Below are 24,229 nucleotides of genomic sequence, written 5' to 3'. Positions count from 1 at the left end.
ATATATATATATATATATATACTAGTAGTTCATATATATATATATATATACTAGTAGTTCATATATATATATATATATATATACTAGTAGTTCATATATATATATATATACTAGTAGTTCATATATATATATATACTAGTAGTTCATATATATATATATATATATATATACTAGTAGTTCATATATATATATATATATATACTAGTAGTTCATATATATATATACTAGTAGTTCATATATATATATACTAGTAGTTCATATATATATATATACTAGTAGTTCATATATATATATATATACTAGTAGTTCATATATATATATACTAGTAGTTCATATATATATATATACTAGTAGTTTATATATATATACACTAGTAGTTTATATATATATACTAGTAGTTTATATATATACTAGTAGTTAATATATATATATATATATATATATATATACACACACACACATACTGGCAGTCCATATATATATATATATATATATATATATATATATATATATATATATATATATGGACTGCCAGTATGTGTATATATACATACATATATATATATATATATATATATATATATATATATATATATATATATATATATATATGGACTGCCAGTATGTGTATATATACATATGGACTGTCAGTATGTGTGTATATACATTATATATATATATATATAATATGGGCAGCGTTTACTTATTCTGATTTGGATCATTACAAACCTTCTAATTGATTTTTTTTTCTTTAGGCAAGAACTGGTTTATGTAGCTGTCATAGTCACTGTAGGCCCAAGTACTTTTGAGTCCGTCTGGATTTATCGTCAGGGATAATTACGCCGAACTGATTTTAAAAGTGTTTTTGTTTATGTTTTAGTTTACACACACACACACACACACACACACACACACACACACACACACATATATATATATATAATTTGAGGTTGCTATTTTCCAATGGTAGAGTAACCAGTGAAATATAACGAGGTTCATACAAGAGTGCTAAATACAGAAGTAGAGCAGGTTACATTTGTCTTTACATAAGCAGTAGTTTGTTGCTACACAGTCATGAGCATGTTTCGGTCTACCAGTATTTACTAACTAGAAACCTCATCAGACAACAACCCTTATTTTCGAATTCCGTTTTCGAAAATAAAGGTTGTTGCCTGATGAGGTCTCTAGTTAGTAAATACTAGTAGGCCGAAACATGCTCATGACTGTGTAGCAACAAACTACTGCTTATGTCAAGACATATATATATATATATATATATATATATATATATATATATATATATGCGAGACTCGCTATTTTTTTTAAAAAGCGTTTTGAGCGCTATAAAAGTAGTGGACGAATGTTTGTTTAAAATGGACATTTGTTGAAGTTATTTACGGGCGCCGCTCCCGTGGGTCGATAGATAGAACTGCCTACTGTCAACGCGATGGTTCTAGGCTCAATCCTCAGCTTGGGAGAGGTGCTAGTCTAGCCGCACTGATAATTTGTGATACAACGAAACAGTACTGTATGTAAATGACTATATATATATATATATATATATATATATATATATATATATATATAATGTGTGTGTATGTGTTAAGACCTATTTCTACTTGCTACAAAATTATTCACGTAACATATATAACAATGAAATTTCAGTCTATTTAAAAAAAATCTACAAAAAAAAATAAATAAATAAATAAAAAATAACAAGCAAAAAACAAAAAAAAAACAAAAAGAAAAACGGCCTAAGCAATACAATGGATATTTTCAAAATATTGTATTATTATAAGTGATGGGACGATTTCATTATTTTTTTTCCCCGATTCCAATACAATTTCTGATTCTGTCCGAGATTCTTATTAGTACCAGCAATATAAAAATAATCAAAAATATATAAAATACTAACAACTGTAAAAAATGTTTTTTTTTTTTGGAATTACTGTAAATAATATATATATAATGTGTGTGCATGTGTAAAGACCTATTTCTACTTGCTACAAAATTATTCACGTAACATATGTAACAAATGAATTGCTGATAAAAGAAAGCACTTCATCATTGAATATAAATCATTTTCTCATCCAACACTATTTATCAACTTTGCAAAACACATGAAAGTGTACTCTTGAACCGCCAATAGAATTTCTCTTTTTAATTGTTAACATTTTTCGTCTTGCAAGCACGCCCATGTATCCGCTTCTTCTTACCGCCAAAAATAAGTAATCTTTCTCAATCTATAAAAAAAAAAGTTTTTCATATTAAAAAAAAAAGAACGCAGGTTCAGACTTATTTTTTTATAAGGAACAGAAGACTATCCGAAATATTGAGAATTTAAATTGTTTTAATATTCAATGCTTTTATGTTATTCAGCATGTTTTTTTTTAATTTTAAAATTGTCTTGCTCGTTGCAGATATCAATGAATGCACTAATAACGGAAAGTTGTGTCTGAATGGCCAATGCCATAACAGCCCCGGCAGCTATTATTGCCAGTGCATAAAAGGATACAGTCTGTCGCCAGATGGTGCATTTTGTCTTGGTGAGATTTGCTTCTTTTTTTTTTTTACTTTTTTTCTTTTTTATCACGAATAAAATATTCAGCATAGATGAAGACACTTATTAAGATGATATCACATTACTCGAATGTTTTAGATTATTCGAACTATTGTTCTCATCTTAGGTCTTATTCTATCAAAGTTTCATCGCAAGTCTTCTAGTGTTTGTTTTGTTTTAAGGAAAGCTTTCCCTTATTGAATAGGATATTGTTTTTGTTTGTTGGATGGAATATGAATTTTTAGTAAGTATTTCCAAGTTTGTTCGCTTTTATTTATTTATTTATTTTAAGTATCCTTTTATATCGTCTTTTCGTGGCCATTTGTAATGATATTTGTTTGTCTCTGATAATTTGTATGATTGCACGATAGACCATATTTTTATCACCAAAACGAAACACGTTTAAGGTATTTATAATGAGAATAAAGGCATTGGCTTATAAGAAAAATAATCTAAAAATACAAAATAGTGTTATGGAGAGGTGTCCGGGTAATCAAAGACCACAATAAGTCAATCCCAGGAAAGGTGACCTGTAATAGTGTTACAGAGGTGTGTCCGTGCAATCAAAAGAACACAAGGAGAAATCCCGGGATTTAAAGCGACCTATATCCATGATTTCTGGGAATGCGTATATCGACCAGGAAAGCTAACCGATATTAAAATGGGTTAGGCCAAAACCAGCAAAAAGTACAAAAAAACAAAGGCTGGCGAAAATAAGGTAAACAGGTCAATCAGCAGGAACTCTGATGCAGAGACTTGCAAAACAATAAACAAGCTGTCGAGAAAAAGGTCAACAGGTCAAAATGATATAAATAAAAGAGCAGAGGGAAAATACACAAAGCGAAAATACAGGTCGACACAGAATTCTGCGACCCACCTTATCCATTAACCGCTCTATGATGTTAGTTATTACTTTTATTTTGAAGTATAAAGTGCAAAGAAACAAATCTGTATTGAAAACAAAAAGTATTCATTTTAAAACGAAATAAACTTTTCGTTTATACGACCAAGAGAACTTGACGAGCACAGCTTATTCATATATGTAACAATACTATAGGATTATAGATTAGCTTGTTTTTAGTCATTAAAATGTGATACACCAGCACATATATAACCCCAATGCTAACCCTAATCCTTACAAACTGTCTTCACCCCTTTTCAAGCAATAACTTTGGCCATCTTCTGCACAATCGTAAAGCCCATCTTATCAAGACTAAAAATTTGTTGCCATTTGACATTCAGACTCTTGTATTTCTCGTTTAAGCAGCCAAAAAAACTGATTGCTATTGTGTTTGTTGAAAACTGTTACATGAAAAAGAGAAGTGGCCTTTGATTGCCGAATTGAAAGTTGACAGTGTCGTCTGAGAAACCCAATGAGACATTTTTTTCAGCCTCCCATGAAGCAGGACCCTTTTTACCATTCACCGCATCCATTTCATATGCAGTTCTTTTGTCGCATCCGTTGTCAGGCCATAAAACTTTTTTGGACGTTTTTATAGTCTGTCAATTCCTTCTCCTCTGCACTGGAAAAGATCTGTGCTTTAGAATAGTATTTTGCGATGTTGGCACCGTTGTTTTCTCTCGTGAGTGCCGTCTTTCGACGGAGAGTTGTTTTAGAAACTTCTGTCCTTTGATACAGCCTTTGTTGATTCTCTATTCAGAACTTGTAAACTGTTAAAACAATATTCCTAAGGATGCGAAGGTATTATTTGTAAAGTTTTGACAAAATTTTTCTAAAAGTTTTGAGGAACATATTCGTACGGTTTGCCAAGCAATATTCGTAATATTTTGAAAACATGTTTTGTAATATTTTGAAAACATGTTTTGTAATATTTTGAAAACATGTTTTGTAATGTTTTGAAAACATGTTTTGTAATATTTTGAAAACATGTTTTGTAATGTTTTGAAAACATGTTTTGTAATATTTTGAAAACATGTTTTGTAATATTTTGAAAACATGTTTTGTAATATTTTGAAAACATGTTTTGTAATATTTTGAAAACATGTTTTGTAATATTTTGAAAACATGTTTTGTAATATTTTGAAAACATGTTTTGTAATGTTTTGAAAACATGTTTTGTAATATTTTGAAAACATGTTTTGTAATGTTTTGAAAACATGTTTTGTAATGTTTTGAAAACATGTTTTGTAATGTTTTGAAAATATGTTTTGTAATATTTTGAAAACATGTTTTGTAATGTTTTGAAAACATGTTTTGTAATATTTTGAAAACATGTTTTGTAATGTTTTGAAAACATGTTTTGTAATATTTTGAAAACATGTTTTGTAATATTTTGAAAACATGTTTTGTAATATTTTGAAAACATGTTTTGTAATATTTTGAAAACATGTTTTGTAATATTTTGAAAACATGTTTTGTAAAGGTTTTACAGCATTATTCGTAAGGGATTGAAAACAAACTTTGTAAAGGTTTGAAAATTTTATTTGTAAAACTTTGGAAATTTTATTTGAAAAGTTTTTAAAAAATTATTCGTAAAGTTTTAAAAACATTATTCGTAAAATTTTAAAAACATTATTTTTAAAGTTTTGAAAAGATTATTCGTAAAGTTTTGAAAAGATTATTCGTAAAGTTTTGAAAATATTGTAAAGTTTTGAAAACATTGTAAAGTTTTGAAAACGTCGTAAAGTTTTGAAAACGTCGTAAAGTTTTGAAAACGTCGTAAAGTTTTGAAAACGTCGTAAAGTTTTGAAAACGTCGTAAAGTTTTGAAAACGTTATTCGTAAAGTTTTATTTGAAAGTTATTAAGGTTGATTTAACTTTTTTTTTTCAATGAATAAAATGAAAAATCATTTTTTTTGTTAGACTTTCGAAGTGATCGACTTTTTCATTTTGTATTTTACACATTTTCCTCTAAATCTATTTTCTTAGTACTTAGATCTGACCAGCTGATCTAAACTTGTTGTTCTTCTTAAAACGAAAGAAAAAAAGCGGGGACTTTGATTTCGCGGAATCAGACAGCTGTGCGAATGTTCTCGGCATTAAACGGAAGGATCACTGTCGATCGCAGCTGTTACGCAGTGAATGTTTTCGCAAACGCCTTGCGTTTCAGTAAGATCTGAGTGTGGTGGAGAACGTTTTGGGGAATAATTAATCAGTTCGACGTGTATGTAGCAATTATTTTAAAAGGAGAAGAAAAGGAGGAAGCCAATGAAGAGAGAGGAGATTAAGAAGAATAAAAGAAGCCGATGAAATCCTTGTGAAGACGAAAGTACTGTATGAAAGAAGGAAAACGATGAAGAGAAGAAAAAAAGAAGAAGAAAGACGATGAAGAGAGAAAATAGATTAAGAAGAATAAAAAGGAGACGAAGGAAAGGAAAAGACTAAGAAGATGATGAAAAGGGTCAGACGAAGACTAAGAGAAGGAAGAAGAGGAACACAAGAAGAAGAACGAGAGAGGGTTGGAAGAAGACGATAAAGAAGAAAAGAAGGAATACTAATAAGGAGGAGGAAGAGGGAGGGGAGAAGAAAGAGAAAACAAACGCAACTCTCATCAGGTGTTTGGAACACTTACGATAACATTACAATTTAGCTAATCTTTAACGTTTAATATATCATGGAAAATCAAGCAAAACATCTTTAATAATACTAACATCCGTAATTAGTTATTATATAAGTGATGATTAAACGTAAACCGGCCACGATGTAAGTAAGTAAGTTGCATAGCCTAATGGATACAACCGTAGATTATGGAATTGTATTTGTTGAATTCGAATCTTACTGTTGGATTGCATTCAGTCGTTCGCGTAACGTGCGTGACAAGAATCAAGAAAGATGACTTATACTCCATGTACCGACTAGGGATTCTTACCTTGGGCTCCCCAAATCAACAGAGATTAGACCATTCCTGTAATGACCTGGTCCCTATTGATTTTGCAGTGGGAGTCAAGTTCTGTGCCGTTTTATTAAGTCCACCTTTCCATGCCTTTCCTCCTCTCTTTGAGAAAGGGTTAGTTTATTGTTAATTGTCTGAGGCGCCCTTATTGGGGAATGCCGACGAGGCTGTCCGAGCACATTTTGCAGGTTAGAGTGCCCCTATCCGGGGGTGCTAACTTCTCAATCCCACTTTCCGGCACAGGTGTCAGAGTTCTAAACAATCTCCATGTAATTGTGGAGCAAGTTTTGCGCAATCTCTCGTTTCCTTTATTTTATCATTTAGTTCTCACATTCCATGAACGATGTTTCTGACAAAGGGGGAAGAATTGCTGTTTTCTGTATCGAAAATCTATCCATCTAACACCTATTTTTTTTTTTTTTTGAACCTGAAATAGTATCTTACAACATCTTACAACAAGTGGTTTCATGCCTTGTCTGGAGCAATATCCATTAAAAAAAATCTACAACCACACCTTGTAACTGCTTGATTCAAGCGGCAAGGAGAAAAGAAGAACCACTGTTCCCGCTAGATCATTGAAATAAACGACGTTGAGTTTGTTCAGTACGAAATTCGGTGACAATTTGGGAATATCGAATGCTGTATGTTCTCTCTGCTTACTCCAGCATTTGCGTAATAATATTCGAAAAGGTATGAAATCACAGTCCCTCCATCAGATATGCGTAAAATAACAACTTCTATACAACAAACTGTATTAATATACTAATTAACTGAATATGTCATTAATAAGGCTATGACAAAGAATATTCTTATCATTGACACCACGCTCTATAACAGGCACGGCAGGAAAACAAATGAACACATATCTAGGGAAATGGCAGAAACACTAGAGGATGACCTCCGATCTGTAATGGAATGGGGACAAAAATGGATGGTCTCATTCAATGCTGCCAAAACTAAACTTGTTTCCTTCAATAATTACAAGAAACCTTCTCTGCCACCAATAGCAATGGCCAAAGACTCCTTATCTGAAAGCACATCTTTTAAACTCCTCTGCCTAACGTTCACAGGAAACATGAGTCGGAACAATTACATTGAAAGCATTGCCAGGACCACTGCAAGGAAGGTAGGCTCTCTCTACCGTGCTAGTAAGCTACTAACGCCCGAAAGTATCCTGGACCTCTATAAGGCCACGATTCACCCATGTATGGAGTATTGCTGTCATATTTGGGCTAGTGCATCTGCTACTAGTCTCTCACTCCTAGACAAGGTTCAAAAGAGTCGCCAATCTGATAGGCCCTGAACTGTCATCTAGGCTTCAGCCTCTGTCCAACCGATGAAATGTTGTATCCCTCTGCCATGTTTTACAAGTATTTTAATGGTGAAGGCTCTGACGAACTGCAAGCACTTGTGCCCCCTCGACAAACCCGACAAGCAGCAAAATCCCACCCCTACACAGTAGAAATCCCTAGATGTAAAAGAGCTTTCTACTCTAGTAGTTTCTTCTCCAGAACTGCTAGACTTTGGAATTCCCTTCTGGGTCCCTGCTTCCCCAACTGTACTGACATGCAGAAGTTCAAGTGTAACGTGAACCGACATCTTGCTGTCTACATAGTATCCCAGTAGGTCATGTCCCTTATAGTAGCCCCTACACCAAAGTGGCAATGTGCCTTGTTTGGGGTGAAAATGTAATTAAAAAAATGTTTTTAATTGTTTTGACTCTCGAGTATATATCCGATACAGTTGGACAGAGTTAATCAATCGAGAATCGCATCGCTTTATTTAAAAACATATAAGATATTAACTGACATAAATAATGAAAAGAATATTCTCTTGTCATTAAATAACATAAAATGATTTATATGTGATCAAACAATGTCAATAAAACCTACGGTTATCCACCCCAGGTGTTTTTTTTTAGTTTGCTTAACCGCATTACAGCAGGATATTCGTATAAACCCTCACAGGTACGAGTGTCCGCAGTAATAAAAAGTCTTGGTGCAAACGGCAATTCCTCAGATCCACATATGTGCACAGCAGCTAACGCGAGGATACACGTTTACGAAAGCTTGGGTGGAGCTCCAATGCGCACAGCTGTTGTGGGAAACGTCGGTGTATAAAATAGGTGCGTCCTAAACATAAGAAATAACTAATGCGAGCCGAGGCATAAATAATACATCTACAAACTCATCAGAATATGTATATAGAATACGGCATAATCACGTTGACACAACGGTTCCTGTTAGACCACCGAAGTTAAGCAACGTTGAGGTTGATCATTACCAGATGAATGGCCGTTTGAGTATACTAGGCGCTCTATGTAGGAGGACGTCGACATCTTTCCACAAGAATTGTAAAAACTTAACGTCCTCATCTTCCTTGGTCGATATATGCATGCGACTGGGGACAGCTTATAAATTGAATATTTCTTGACACTTCCGCTGAAGGAGGAAGTCGGTTCAACCTATCTTTGTTTTATCGTTATTTCCATGGCAGGTGCTCGTCTGAACTCCAATCTCTGGTCCCCCCTCGCCAATCTTTCACGAAAAACACCCGTCTAGCTGAATCCACTGTGAAAAGTTTCCCCCACTCTTTATCTGTGCCTAAACCAAAACGTGGATTCCATGAACAAAGCTTCTTTCTTAGAACTACACGCCTGTGGAACTCTGTTCCGTCTGCCTGCTTCCCACCTGACTACAACCTGGATGTCTTCAAGTCCAACGTTAACAAATTCTTAATGAACCGCCCCCTTAAGTAAACACTTCATCAAATCTCCACACTAACGTAATGTACTTGCAATAACCCTTATCCCTGAGTGGCTTCTGGGCCTTGATAAGTGGTGACTACTGTATATAAAAAAAACACAGGGTCATGGCATATGTATATAGAATAGTTCGATAGCTTTCAGGTGAATGTCATCACTGAGGAGAGCCTAGATATACAAAGCCTGACATGGGGGAAAAAAATAGACACGATGAGTCTAGGATAGCTGGATGGGCCCTAAACGTATGGAACAGCAAAGGAACGGTCTTGGCATATCGGAAATCTAATGAGAGCGGAGTGCTGGTTCCAATATTTTTCCCGATTCCGATACATTTATCGATTCTGTTCTAAATTTGGGTTCCAATACAATTACCGATTTCGATTTTTTTTAAGTTCTAAATAGAGTCAGTTTTTTTTTGGGGGGGGGTGTTCGATTTACAGCAAACCCCATATGATATATGCATATGTTTTTGCAAATGTAAAATTTTTGTAAAGTTTTGAAAACATTAATCGTTAAGTTTTTAACACATTTTCGAAAAGTTTGGAAAAGATTATTCGTAAAGATTTGAAAAGATTATTCGTAACGGTTTGAAAATATTATTCGGAAAGGTTTGAAAATATTATTCGTAAAGGTTTGAAAAGATTATTCGTAAAGTTTTGAAAATATTATTCGTAAAGTTTTGAAAGCATTATTTGTAAAGATTTGAAAAGATTATTCGTAAAGTTTTGTAAAATATTATTTGTAAATTTTTTAAAATATTATTCGTAAAGGTTTGAAAATATTATCCGTAAAGGTTTGAAAATATTATTCGTAAAGGTTTGAAAATATTATTCGTAAGGGTTTGAAAATATTATTCGTAAAGATTTGAAAATATTATTTGTAAAGTTTTGAAAGCATTATTTGTAAAGATTTGAAAATATTATTCGTAAAGTTTTGAAAGCATTATTCGTAAAGTTTTGAAAAGATTATTTGTAAAGGTTTGAAAATATTATTCGTAAAGGTTTGAAAATATTATTCGTAAAGTTTTGAAAATATTATTCGTAAATTTTGAAAATATTATTCATAAATTTTGAAAATATTATTCGTAAAGTTTTGAAAATATTATTCGTAAAGTTTTGAAAAGATTATTCGTAAAGGTTTGAAAATATTATTCGTAAAGTTTTGAAAATATTATTCGTAAAGGTTTGAAAATATTATTTGTAAAGGTTTGAAAATAATATTCGTAAAGTTTTGAAAATATTATTCTTAAAGGTTTGAAAATATTATTCGTAAAGTTTTGAAAATATTATTCGTAAGGTTTTGAAAATATTATTCGTAAGGTTTTGAAAAGATTATTCGTAAAGGTTTGAAAATATTATTCGTAAAGGTTTGAAAATATTATTCGTAAAGGTTTGAAAATATAATTCGTAAAGGTTTGAAAATATTATTCGTAAATGTTTGAAAATATTATTCGTAAAGGTTTGAAAATATTATTCGTAAAGTTTGTAAAGCATTATTTGTAAAGATTTGAAAAGATTATTCGTAAAGTTTTGAAAATATTATTTGTAAAGTTTTGAAAATATTATTCGTAAAGGTTTGAAAATATTATCCGTAAAGGTTTGAAAATATTATTCGTAAAGTTTTGAAAATATTATTCGTAAAGGTTTGAAAATATTATTCGTAAAGGTTTTAAAATATTATTCGTAAAGGTTTGAAAATATTATTCGTAAAGATTTGAAAATATTATTCGTAAAGTTTTGAAAATATCATTCGTAAAGGTTTGAAAATATTATTCGTAAAGGTTTGAAAATATTATTCGTAAAGTTTTGAAAGCATTATTTGTAAAGATTTGAAAAGATTATTTGTAAAGATTTGAAAATATTATTCGTAAAGTTAAACTAAAGCAAAGAAATAAAAACAATAAAATTGGAAAAATTGTTACCCCAAAATGTTCCGACTTTTTCGATTTCCAATTTCGATTCTGAGTAATAGTTCTCGCACTAATAAAAATGTAAGTTAAGCACATTTGAATATCAAATGTTTCGAGCGAAGTCAAATTATTACACCTGCCTCTATTTAATGTCCTCCCCACAAGGTAAGAATAAGGCATAGTGTCAGTTTTTAATGCGGAGAAACTTAATCTCTCCATTTGGAAATAAAATTTTTTTGATGGCCTCAATCTAGGAGAATTTCTATCTCATTTACCGAGGACGAAAAAGATTAAATGTAATACTAAAACATACGTTTCTTCCAGCCGAAAGGTCAAGTAAGCTTCCCATTTTTAGCTTAGTAACAAACAGCTGATTTCCTCGCGAGTAATTATCATGCCATGTGGAAATAATGTTTATCAAGAGCTTAAATCATAAAAAGAGACAGTCAAAAGGATAGACACATGGAAGAAAAACCATGACGACCTACGTGCGAGGATAAGTGTAGTGGATGTTCTATCCTTGACCAGAAAAGAAATGCTTCGAAACAGATAATTTTTATTTTTTGTATCAAGCTAATGTGCTTCTTTTAGGGAACTGAATTTTCCTCACAATAATAAAAAAAAAAAAAACTTGTAGATGATTTTGACCTCGTTATAAGGAAAACGTGAAAAAGGGTCCAACGCCTAAAAAGGTTACATAACCGAATAACAGAAATGAGTGCACGTGTCTCTGTTTCTTTATTTTATCATGAATAACGCATTTGTATGATGGACTCTCCCGTCGATTTCGACGTATGAGGTTCCGCCACAACAACTAAGTTGCTCGGAAATCCACACAAATGATTTGTTTATTGTGGTGAAGGCTTTGTGTAGAACCAACTACACTTTGGTATTACTACTAACCTTCGCCGGTCCAGATGACTGCCACAATACAGAGTATACAGTAGCCCGCAGGTTTTTACATCAGAGTTACCTTCTCCTAAATGTATGTCTTAATGAAAACTGGGATGCATCTCTCCCAGTGAATTAACGCGTCTCCAGATACCAACCTGGAAATTTCCAAAACTCGGTGCGGTACATACAGTGCCTAACCTTCCTAAATGGTCACCCATCTAGTACTAACCAGGCTCAACTTTGCTTAACTTCAGTGATCTGGCGAGAACCGGTGTGTCAACATGATTGTGGCGGACGCATCTGCATATGAATAAAAATATGAACTATACATATCTAAAATGAAAATTGCATTATGACGATGAAGTTTTTTTGTGTTGTTTTTAATTGTTCAGATGAGGATTACTATATCGTATTATTTGGATTTTTAGGACAATTGTTCTCGTCGAGTGTTATTTTCACAATTTTTTTTTTTTTTTTTTACATAGGTATCACCACATTATCAAGGCCAAGAGGCCACTCAAGGATAAGGGTTAAAGAGTGTACAGTAGAAATTGGACAATATAGTAATCATTAGTAATGAAAATTTGGTAAATTTGATAACTTATATAGAACGGCTCATCAAGAACTTATTTACTTTAGACTTGAACACAACCATATTGTAGTCAGCCGGAAAGCAGGAAAACGGAAGACAATTCCACAGGCGTGCAGTTCTAAGAAAGAAGCTTTGTTCATGGAATCTACGTTTAGGTTTAGGCACAGATAAAGAGTGGGGGGAATTATTGATAGTGTTTACAGCTAGACGAGTGTTTCTTGTGAAAGTTTGGCGAGGGGGGACCATAGATTGAAGCTCAGTCGAACACTTTCCATGAAAATAACGATACATCAGAGACAAACTCGCAACATCTCTTCTGTGAGATAGAGGTTGCAAGGAGGAGAAAAGGACATCTCCTACGAGGCTACGAAGTCTATTTTGAACTCTATCAAGGCGGTCGATATAACCTCCGACCTTCTTCAGGTGTATCTTATCGAACTCGGGAATCTTTCTTTCGAACTCGGGAATCAGCACGGAATTTCCAATTGATTTAATCTACAGGGGTAGCATGTTCTTGTTTCGTCAACCCTGACTTGGGTAGAAATTCTGCGTAATTTTCAATTGCATTTGAAATGTCGTCCTCATTGAGGATTAAACCTCCAACCTCCAGAAGAGTGTAACTTTACAACTGAATCTTACCAAATAATTAATACACCAGTTATCTTATCCACTACACCACGGGTCCTTATGGACCGGGATCAGGAATCGATTTTGCTAATACTTTTAATTGAGGTATGAATACATCTCTCATCCTTTTAGCTGAGGGTGAAATATCAGAGTAAACTAGATGTTCAAGCTTTGGTAGAGCACCTAATCACAGAGGAAAATCAGAATAACAATAATGTATAATCAGATTGTCCGCAGGTGTTATTCTATAGGGTATTCATTGACTCTGTACATGATGTTGCCCGTGAGACAAAATAAGAACCATACAGTATTACAGATCGTAAAAAAAACATATATTAGTCAGTCTAAATTCGTTTAAAAATGACTTTCTTTATAAAAATCAAAGTACTTGATCGATGTACGTGATTTTTGGTGTATGATATGATTTTACAGTCACAGGTACGTACATCACACAGATTATTTATTTATTTTTGTTTTTCATCGGGTGAGGGGGATTCTGTGCAAGCACCAAATAATATTAATCTAGCATCAGCAAATACGGGAAGCATATAAAAGGATCTCAAATTTGGACAGATTTATCATGTCTGTTTTTTTTTGTTTTTTTTTTTGTTTTTGTTTTTTAACCTAGCAACGTTGTCATACACCAAAAATCTTGTACAAATGTTAATATTATTCCTACGTTTATTCAGTTTATTTGTAAAGTGGTTTGCGTTAAAAATATTTTTTAACCCTGATTAAAAAATCATGATGTACGATTAAACACTAAATTTGGTTGTTTTATTTTACGACGTACAAGGTGCCTTCAATAAATTCTCAGACTTTTTGTTTTATTGACAAACATGAAACTGTAGCCCCTTCGAAGTAATCTCCTCCAGATGCAATGCACTTGTTGTACATGCAAACAAGTTCTGTAAGGCCCGATAAAAGTGTGTAAGCATGTAAATTACCCTCATCATAGCGGTCCTGGATATGACCTTAAACTATATCCGATCGTGAGGCCCCAGCTTGCGGGCTTTGGGGAGTGTGGAGCCACCCTTTAATTGCCATTGCTCCCAGGTCCACTCTGACCTGGACTGGTAGTACCTATTAGGGTCCCAACTATGGGTTAAATAGAAACCGACTTGAAAAAAAAAACCAAATGTATTCTATTACAAATTGTTCTTCAAAATCACTGGATTTGGCATTAAATAATCTGAAAAGGGTTGATATGCCGTAAAACAAAAACAACCAACTTCATCATAGACTCCTTTATCTCCTCAATTGTCACATAACGACAACCTCTAAAGATTGCATTCACCAGCTGTGACACTCAGGCTTTACTAGAGGGTATTCCAATTCCTGCTGTAGCTGTTCATTTGAACCTGAAATCATAAAAATGGGTTACTCATCTTAGTCTCCGACAATTTGAAATTCCGGACAAAAAAGTCTTCAAACTTTTTAAAGTTACCGTATATAAACCGTTAGTCTGTTTATTTAATACCAATAGAGTAATTTTAGGAAAAATGTTTATGATTCAAGTTATATAAATATATCTTCAAATATTTATTCATGGGGTTTGGTTTGGTTGATTTGTCTTACAGAATATCGGGTTATTTAATGCTAACTCCAGTAATTTTGAAAAAAAAAAATTATGCTTTAAGTTGTTTATATCTTCAAATATTTATTCATCGTGTTTGGTTTGGTGGTTTTGTTTTATGGCATGTCAACCCTTTTCGGGTTACTTTATGCCTAATTCAATAATTTTGGAGGAAAGATTTTCTCCTTCCAATTCTTTAAATATTTATCCATGCTGTTTGTTTTTTTTTTCTTTTTTTGTATAGAAGAAAATGTTCTTTCTTTATCTTTACTTTGCAGAACATAATTGAGTTTCGCAAACGGTAAAAACAACATTAATTTTTATTGAATTTTAGGTTAGAATATTGATATCTTCAGACAGCTTAATCTGTTATAATAGAGACAAATCTTACAGTGTTTTATATATACTTATAATATATATTGTTTCATTATTTACATGAAAAGCGATCAACAAGGTGGTAGAGCTGTAGCCTTATCAAAATAGAACATGAGGTTTTCAATCAATCCTGTGCAACGCAAGGTTTTATGTAATAAAATATATGGCAACAAAAAGCGAACCTGGTTTAATCCTCCCATGTGAATGTTCTGAATGGCATCGTCACACGAAATCATCTCTTCTTAATTTTTCCTATTATTTTTCTTTTCTTTCAGATTACAATGAATGTTCTTTCAATGGAATGTGTACGAATGGAATGTGCGTGAATATGGACGGCAGTTTCAAGTGCATCTGCAATCTCGGCTACACCCTTTCTGCGGGCGGAGAAGTTTGTATTGGTAAAGTGAAATTTTTAGCTGTTATTGACTAATACTCATAAATTTATCTTCCGAGAATGCATAATTTAGATCTACTTTTTTAATTGAAAAACATTGAATGAAGGAAAGCTATCCATTATATTTATAATTTTTTATAAGCTGTTTCTTATATTTATCAAAATAAAACAATGTTTTTTTAGACATCTATTATAATGGACAGGTATTAATTACATTTTGCTATTTTGAATTACATTTAAAGCACATAAAACTTTTTCGGTTCATTTTCATTACTATATATATATATATATATATATATATATATATATATATATATATATATGCTTTTATTTGTTTTTGTTAGCGATACTTTTTGAATGAATTCAGTTATTTATACGAAAGTGCATTTTTACCAGAATGCGTGTTGGGAATAATTTTTCCTTTGACCAATTTGATACCCCCTAAATGGGGAGCGGCATATATATTATTTTAAAAATATAATTATCCCCTGACACGTGTTTCGTCGTCTACAACTCATCAGAGTGGCTGAATCTAGCGAGATTCGAAATCAGGACCCCATGATAAGAAGCCTAAACCTCTACCACGCGGTTACTCTCGCACGACTACTAAATGTATCGCGTTTTTATGTAGATGATTTTATTTGTTTTTGTTAGCGATACTTTTTGATTAAATTCTATTATTCATACGAAAGTGCATTTTTACCTAAATGCAAGTTGGGAATAATTTTCCCTTTGGCCAATTTGGTGCCCCTAAATGGGGAGCAGCATATATATTATTTTTAATTATATATATATATATATATATATATATATATATATATATATATATATATATATATAAGAGAAAAGAAATTAAAACTGTAAATTAAAATTTACAGTAAAATTTATTATTCGACAGAATACTCCTGCAAATAATTTTGAAAGTCCTTATTCCGCAGAGTTTCAAAGAATGCTGTTCTTGCTATTCTCATCAAAAGACAGAAAAAAATTAGCAAATTATAATTGTAGCTGGGCTAGCATTAGCTGGTTGAGGCATTAGATGAAACTACGATTTATGATAGTCATAAATTGTAAAATGTTCATCACCGTTAAGAAACGTCTGAAGAAATGTGAAAACAAAATGTAGGAAATGTGGAAAAGAACAAAAACAAACTGGTAATAAAATTCCTGATTATTTGAAGACTTTTTTCAATCGTAATTCGAAAGCGAAAGGAAATTCTTTAAAAGGAATTCTTTAAAAGAATTTAAAATCCAGTGATAATATAATCCGGTAGAAAAAATTGATAAACATTGTTCATTCAATCAGTATAATCTAAAGACAGCAAGTTGAATAGAAGAGAAAAATAGAGATAGAAAAACCAACAAGAAATATATGAGGCGTCCGGACTTAATATTTAAATTTAGGTCAGCCTAAAAGATGCTTATATATATATATATATATATATATATATATATATATATATATATATATATATATATATATATATATATATATATATACAGCCCCTTTAAGAAATACGTTTCTTATCGTTGAGCACTTTCTGTTGAATTAAAAGTCGGTCAATTTAGCTCTTATGCGTAGATCATCGTATAACGATTTGATCACTGTCTGTCTGGCGTAATGAACATTTAAATTAAAATGTTTAAAATTCAACGCTATTTCACATGATTAATGGTAGCCGAATGGATACGGCCTCCGCTAATCGAGCCAGAGATGTCTCGTGTCGCGGGGTTCGAATCGTTCGACTGGTAGTAATCGTGACACCCTGCACTGAAGAATCCCGAAAGGATGAAACACTAGTGTCTGTAGGTATTTAATTATTTAATTAATTATTATAGTAAAAAAATAATTATATATATATATATATATATATATATATATATATATATATATATATATATATATATATATATATATATCGGGCAGTCTGTCAATTTCGACGATGCGGAGGTCGGTTAGTGTCCGTGTCGAAGGTGTAATGAGAGTCTGAAATCCCGGCTGGAGATGTGACACCTGATGGCAGGAAATCAGGGTAGTGGCGCCCGTAGTCGCGCTCTTTTTGCTTTCCAAGCAGCTATGATTTGATCTCTAATGGCATCGACTGTGCCTGATACCACACTTCTCCAAACTATCCGATCTTCAGCTTTTCTTTTCCAGTCGTTCAGTTGGTTTGTGTTTTTCAAATGTCTCTTGAACACGTCTTTATAGCGCAGTTTCGATGCGGCTAAGGGTCGTGTACCTTCTTTGAGCTCACCAAAGAAAACTGCTTTTGGTAGTCTGTTGTCTGACATGCGCGTGACATGTCCTGTCCATCTCAGTTGGTTTGTTACCATTATTTCTTCAGCACTGGGCATTTTAGTTTTTTCTAGTACTTCAAAATTCGATACATGGTCTTTCAAAGAGATACCCATTAGATGACGGAGGTGCCTTTGTTGTATCAGGTTTAATCTCTTGAAGTGGTGTCTGTAGAAAGTCCGGGTTTCTGAGCTGTACAAGAGTGATGGTAGAACAATAGCTCTGTACACTTTCATCTTGGTCTTTAATCTGATTCCTCTCTGATTCCAGAGACGGGCTCTCAATTTTCCGAAGGCTGATGCAGCCGCTTGGATCCGTTTTAACAGTTCTTCATCGATATATATATATATATATATATATATATATATATATTAGTGATGGGACGATTCCAATATTTTCCCCGATTCTGTACTAATTTCCTGTTTCCAATACAATTACCAATTCCAATTCTTTATGAATTTCTAAATATTAAACTGTAAAGTTGCTATTTTTGCCGCTTACCGAAAAAACTCTTGTTAAATGTGCAAATATTTTTTCAAGCCTAAAAAAAATACACTTGTGGAGGAGGAGGAGGAGGAGGAGGAGGAGGAGGAGGAGGAGGATGTATAGATTTTAGTTTTACTGATTAAATCAACAAATATTTGTTATTTTAACATTACTACGAGCCATGGAAGATTTTGTTTAAAAAAGAAATCAAATAAAAAGAAAACATTGAAAGAATAGTTTTTGTGGCATCGGTAAATAGGCACAACATTTTCTGATTCTGATACCCTAAAATGTTCCGATTTTTCTGATTCCAATTCTAAAACGATAATTCAACATTACTTAAGATTTCTACCCGGTAATGGCTGACAGAACGAGAGCATGCTAAGTTCATGTCCTGTTTAAAATGCTGTGCAGATTCTCGGAGTACACAACATAAACCTGAAGAGGGTCGGAGGTAACATCGACGTTATGATGAAAATAGTAGTTTGAATAATCCAGTTTGAGGTGTAGCACGCACTGAAAATTGAATTTTAACTTTAAACTTGGAAAAAATGCCACAGAAACGTATGGAATACTTCAGACTGCTTTTGGACAATCTTGCATCAATCAAGCATCATTTTTTTTAGGTGCATAAGAGATTCAAGGAAAGCACGAGTCTGTGATGGACGATAAGACGTGTGGGAGAAATAAGGAAATCAAAACATCAGAATTGATTGGCCAAAAAAGAATTACATGGGTAAGGAACATCGTGTGTCAATAGGGACAATATGTGCACAGATTTATATCAGTATGGGAACTGTACACACTGTTATTTGCAAGAATTGAAGATGCGGAAGATTTGCGCGATATTTGCCCCAAGTATGCTCAGAGAAGATCAGAAAGGAAGACATTGTCATGACCAACATTGGCATCAAGACAGTTCCTCACCCTCCCAATAGTGTAGACCTTGTTTCATGTGACTTTTTGTTCTTCCCTAAGCTCAAGGAAAACCTTTGAGGCTGTCGCTATGAGACAACTGAAAAGATGAAAGAAAATGAAAGAGGTTGGGACGAAGGTCATTGGCACACTCACACAAGAGGACTTCCATACCTCAGGGAGTGCCTCAGGGAGTGCCTCAGGGAGTGCCTCAGGGGTCTATCCTTGGGCCTCTATTGTTCCTAATATTTATTAATGACCTCCCCGACAAAACTGCCTCTGAGATGGGTATATATGCTGATGATACCACACTCTATAACAGGCACGACAGGAAAACAAATGAACACATAACTAAAGAAATGGCAGAAACACTAGAGGATGACCTCCGATTGTAGTGGAATGGGGACAAAAATGGATAGTCACATTCAATGCTGCCAAGATTAAGCTTGTGTCCTTCAATAATTACAAGAAACCTTCCCTGCCACCAATAGCAATGGCCAGTGACTCCCTGTCTAAGAGTATATCTTTCAAACTGCTTGGCCTAACGTTCACAGGAAACATGAGTTGGAACAATTATATTGAAAACATTGCCAGTGCCGCTGCGAAGAAGGTAGGCTCTTTCTACCGTGCTAGAAAACTACTGACACCTGAAAGTATCCTGTACCTCTATAAGGCCACCATTCGTCCATGTATGGAGTATTGCTGTCACATTTGGGCTGGTGCATTTGCTGCTAGTCTCTCGCTCCTAGACAAGGTTCAAAAGAGTCGCCAATCTGATAGGCCCTGAACTGGCATCTAAGCTTCAGCCTCTGTCCCAACGACGAAACATTGCATCCCTCTGCCTGTTCTACAAGTATTTTAATGGTGAATGCTCTGACGAACTGCAGACACTTGTGCCCCACGATGTAGACATCCTCGACAAACCCGACAGGCAGCTAAATCTCACCCCCACACAGTAGAGATCCCTAGATGTAGAAGATCTTTATACTCCAGTAGTTTCTTCCCCAGAACCGCTAGACTCTGGAATTCCATTCCAGGTTCCTGCTTCCCCAACTGTACTGACATGCAGAAGTTCAAGTGTAACGTGAACCGACATCTTGCTTCCCAAATCCCAACATAGTGCCACAGTAGTTGCTGCCCCTGATAGTAGCCCCCTACACCACAGTGGCAATGTGCCTGGCTTGGGGTGAAAATTTAATAAAAAAAAAATTTTAAAAAAAAATAAGTTGTAGGAACGGTACAACAAATGTATTGCAGTTGGAGGAAATTACTTCAAAGCGGGATTAGTTTCGTGTATGTACTACCATTAAGTGTCCATACGAAAATGTCTCGAATCTTATGGAAGGCAATTTGTATTTGCCCTTTTGCTTCACTTGAGCACCTGCCCTGCAAATTGAGATAAAAGAGGCTGTAACGAGGCTCATTTACACGCTCACTAAAGAGGACTTCCATGGGGCCTTTCATAAGTTGTAGGAACGGTAAAGTGCACTGCAGTCGGAGGAGATTACTTCGAAGTGGGATTAGTTTCATGTATGTATTACCATTAAGTGTCCATACGAAAGTCTCGAATCTATTTGCCCTTTTGTTTCACGTGAGCACCCTAACCCTAACCCTAACCTGCCCTGCAAAAGTTCTCTGCGTGTCACTGCCTTTAGATTCAATTCATCTATATAAATAAAACGGGTATGTGTGTATCTGTGAAAATATTTAACCGATAAACTCTTAATCTATTGAGATGAAAGAGGCTGCGACGAGGTTTATTGACATGCTCACACAAGAGGGTTTCCATTGTGCCTTTCAGAAGTTAATGGAACTGTACGACAAGTGCGTCGCGGCTACACAAGATTATTCCGAAGTGGATTAGAATTTCATGTGTGTACTATCAATAAAAGTTCCCAAATGAAAAAGTCTGGAAACTTATTGAAGGTACCTTGTACCAACATATGATATTTTCGTGAGGATCCCTTTAAACAGGAACCCAGAATTGAATTTTATCTTCGGCCTTTTTTTTCAGATCGAACACAGACATAAAAGCTGATTATTTCATTTTGAAATTTTGTATCGGGTATTAATTCATACTGGAGTACTCTCATCTTACTTGGATTCATCTTCTAAGGACTTAAGCTGGATTACTTGTATTTTTTCTTTTCTTTTTCTTTTTCTCCCTTGCTTAAATTTTTTTTTCTTTTTTTTACAGATACTTATATTGTTGTATTGTTATCATAAAAGGGGACCGTGTGTGTGATCGTCTAATGTTCTGTCTATTTGTGATATATTCATATCTAATTGCTCGTGTGTGTGCGTGTGTGTGTGTGTGGTACATGTATTTTGGACATACCTTCTTCATGCGTTGTTGATCTTGTTCACCTGGAATTCATCTTGTTCTTGGAGGGGAGACTGGAAACCTGTTTTGGACGAATATTCATTCACTCCAACACGATGATTGGTTTTATATAGTTTTTATTTACCTTTCAAATGTCGATCGCAGAAGAATGGAAAGTGAATGTCTTTGCTTGCTTGATTCTGATTTTCACACACGTCAGCTTTCCCCCTCCCAGTAAAGGATAGGGGACTACCTGTTAAGTCATCTGTTCTTCTCTATGTGCAAACCCAAACTCCCCTGACTCCAGATAACCTGATCACGTGACTCACATGCAGTGTGGTTACTTCAAGGTCTTATTTTCACACACGTCAGCTCCCCCCCCCCAGTGAAGGGGAAGGGACGACCTGTTAAGTCGTCTGTTCTTCTCTACGTCACAACCCAAACTCCCCTGACTCCAGCTAACCTGATCACGTGACTCACACGCAGATCCGATCAGCTGACCCTCTCTTCCGGTAAAACGTGTCTACAATATGATTTACCATATTTCTTTCTTATGTTCGACCTATTTCCTAACAATATTTTTTTCTTTTCTTTTTCTTTTTCTCCCGTGCTTAAATTTCTTTTCTTTTTTTTTTCTTTTCCTTACATATATTTCTGTATCTTCTATTCATTATATATGTTTTAGTTCCACTATTATTTCATTCCCTCTTCTAAAATAATTCCGAAACATTAATTATATCTATATTTCGTGAATAAATTTTCATATTTGCAATTGTTCATGAAATCGATTTTTCTTTCTTTTTTTGTTGCTTTTGTAGATGTCAACGAGTGCGTGAATGACCCGAATATTTGCAGCAATGGCCAGTGTATTAACAACCAAGGAAGCTTTAAGTGTGTTTGTTTCGAAGGATACATTCTACAGTCTGATGGCAAGACTTGCCGTGGTATGTAAATCTTTTGACTTTTCAATGCCTTTTTACTAAAGAGACTCCACTTATTAAGACCCACACGTCCTTCAAGGATAAGAGTTAACTATCAGGAGAACAGTGCGACAACACCGTGATGATTAGTAATGATGGCGCTGGTGAGGCAAAAGTTGATTCTGTAAGATGGCAGCTCCAGAAGAATTTATTAACAATGGACTAAAAAAAGACAATGTTGTAGCCAGCTGGGAAGCAGCTAAGCGATATTGCGTTATACAGACGGGAGGTTCTAGGAGAGAAAATTTGCTCATGGTGGTTTCGATTAGTTTTTAGTAGAGAGATAGAAGGGAAAATGTTGACAGGGATTGTAGCTAGACAAGATGTTATTGCGAATGCTTTACAGAGACCCATAAATTGAAGCTCAGTCGAGCTTTACAGAGGGCCATAAATTGAAGCTCAGTCGAGCTTTACAGAGGGCCATAAATTGAAGCTCAGTCAGGCTATGCCGGGCGTCCCTGCTAGTTTAGGTAAGTACTTTTGCAGTTTTAACAAAAGAGCTACAATAATATCGGGGCGTCTCCGTTTTCGCTGAACATCCACAGAATGACAACATCAATATATTACATATGAATGAGTCCTCAGTGGAATTTCCACAGGTCCCTCTAGTTATTATTATTATTATTATTATTATTATTATTATTATTATTATTGGACAGGAATGTGAGAGAGAAGGAGAATGAGAAGTGGAGCAATTATGCTCCATTGGCCTTGGAGATAAGGCGTATACACGGGTTTAAACACAAATAATCCCGGTCGTAGTTGGCACACTAGGAGTAGTATCGAGTCGTCTGGAAGGACTATTGAAAAAACTATAAATCCTCGATGTTTTAGGCGGCTTTCAGACCTCTGCAATTGTAGGTACCACCAACATCCTTAGGAAAACCCTTAATCTTTGAAGCTCCTGGTTTGAAGCCGAGATTAAGGGAAATTCTCTGGAAATGAATCCCATCCCTTTCCAGAGAGACGTTCATAAACGAAATCAGAATTATTATTATTATTATTATTATTATTATTATTATTATTATTATTGGTAAACTTTACCATTATCCCTGCTTCTAAAACATTTAAAATTCCATTATTGTTCTCATGTTCTGAGTGAACAAAGGACAATTGATCATATAAAATTTATTTCATCAAATAAAATAAACTAAAACATGAATTAAAACTAGTTGTTAATAATATTGCAGATGTATATTCAGCTCAATATCGGGTAGTTATATCATCTAGAGCTAAAGTAGAGTTCATGACAAGTAAATGAAACTAATAAATTAATAAAAGATCATTTACATATGTCAAAAGAAATCAAAAGAATAACAATCTGGTATAGTGTACGATCGTTTCAGAGACGACATTAAGTTTATTTAAGTACAATCTCCTCATCAGCACAAGGGGGGGGTGACAGCAATCAATTAGCAGCAACTAGAAGATTAGGATTCCACATCGAATCGATGGGTAACTAGAAAAAATATTAAACAATGCATGAATTTAAACAAGAGTAGTTATGAGCAAAGAATCAGAAAATGAAGAAACAATTATTGGCGCGAATAAAAGTAATGCTTAAATCCATAAATCATAATGAGAAAAAATATAACAATACTTATGTGTTAACTATTTTGCATAATTTGGTAATTTAATTATTCGTAAATAAATATTTGTTAACTAAGTATATCTTTATTTCTCT

At 33.9% G+C, this 24,229-nt stretch overlaps 1 protein-coding gene across 2 annotated transcripts in view; it reads left to right on the top strand.

Annotated features, from left to right (window-relative positions):
• Positions 1 to 24,229, top strand: part of LOC145240040 (fibrillin-3-like) — a 671,777-nt gene that overhangs the window by 422,788 nt on the left and 224,760 nt on the right. For both annotated transcript variants that reach the window (XM_080103628.1, XM_080103629.1), the window contains 3 exons: positions 2,421 to 2,546; positions 15,427 to 15,549; positions 22,384 to 22,509. In XM_080103628.1, the coding sequence (XP_079959754.1) occupies positions 2,421 to 2,546; positions 15,427 to 15,549; positions 22,384 to 22,509 (375 nt within the window). The remainder of the gene's footprint in view (positions 1 to 2,420; positions 2,547 to 15,426; positions 15,550 to 22,383; positions 22,510 to 24,229) is intronic.

This window comes from Euprymna scolopes, chromosome 19 (genome assembly GCF_053919585.1).
Source record: "Euprymna scolopes isolate OS-2025 chromosome 19, ASM5391958v1, whole genome shotgun sequence".
Taxonomy (NCBI): Eukaryota; Metazoa; Mollusca; class Cephalopoda; order Sepiida; family Sepiolidae; genus Euprymna; species Euprymna scolopes.
The sequence above is the reverse complement of the archived record's forward strand: the minus strand, read 5'-3'. Positions and strand labels throughout refer to the sequence as shown.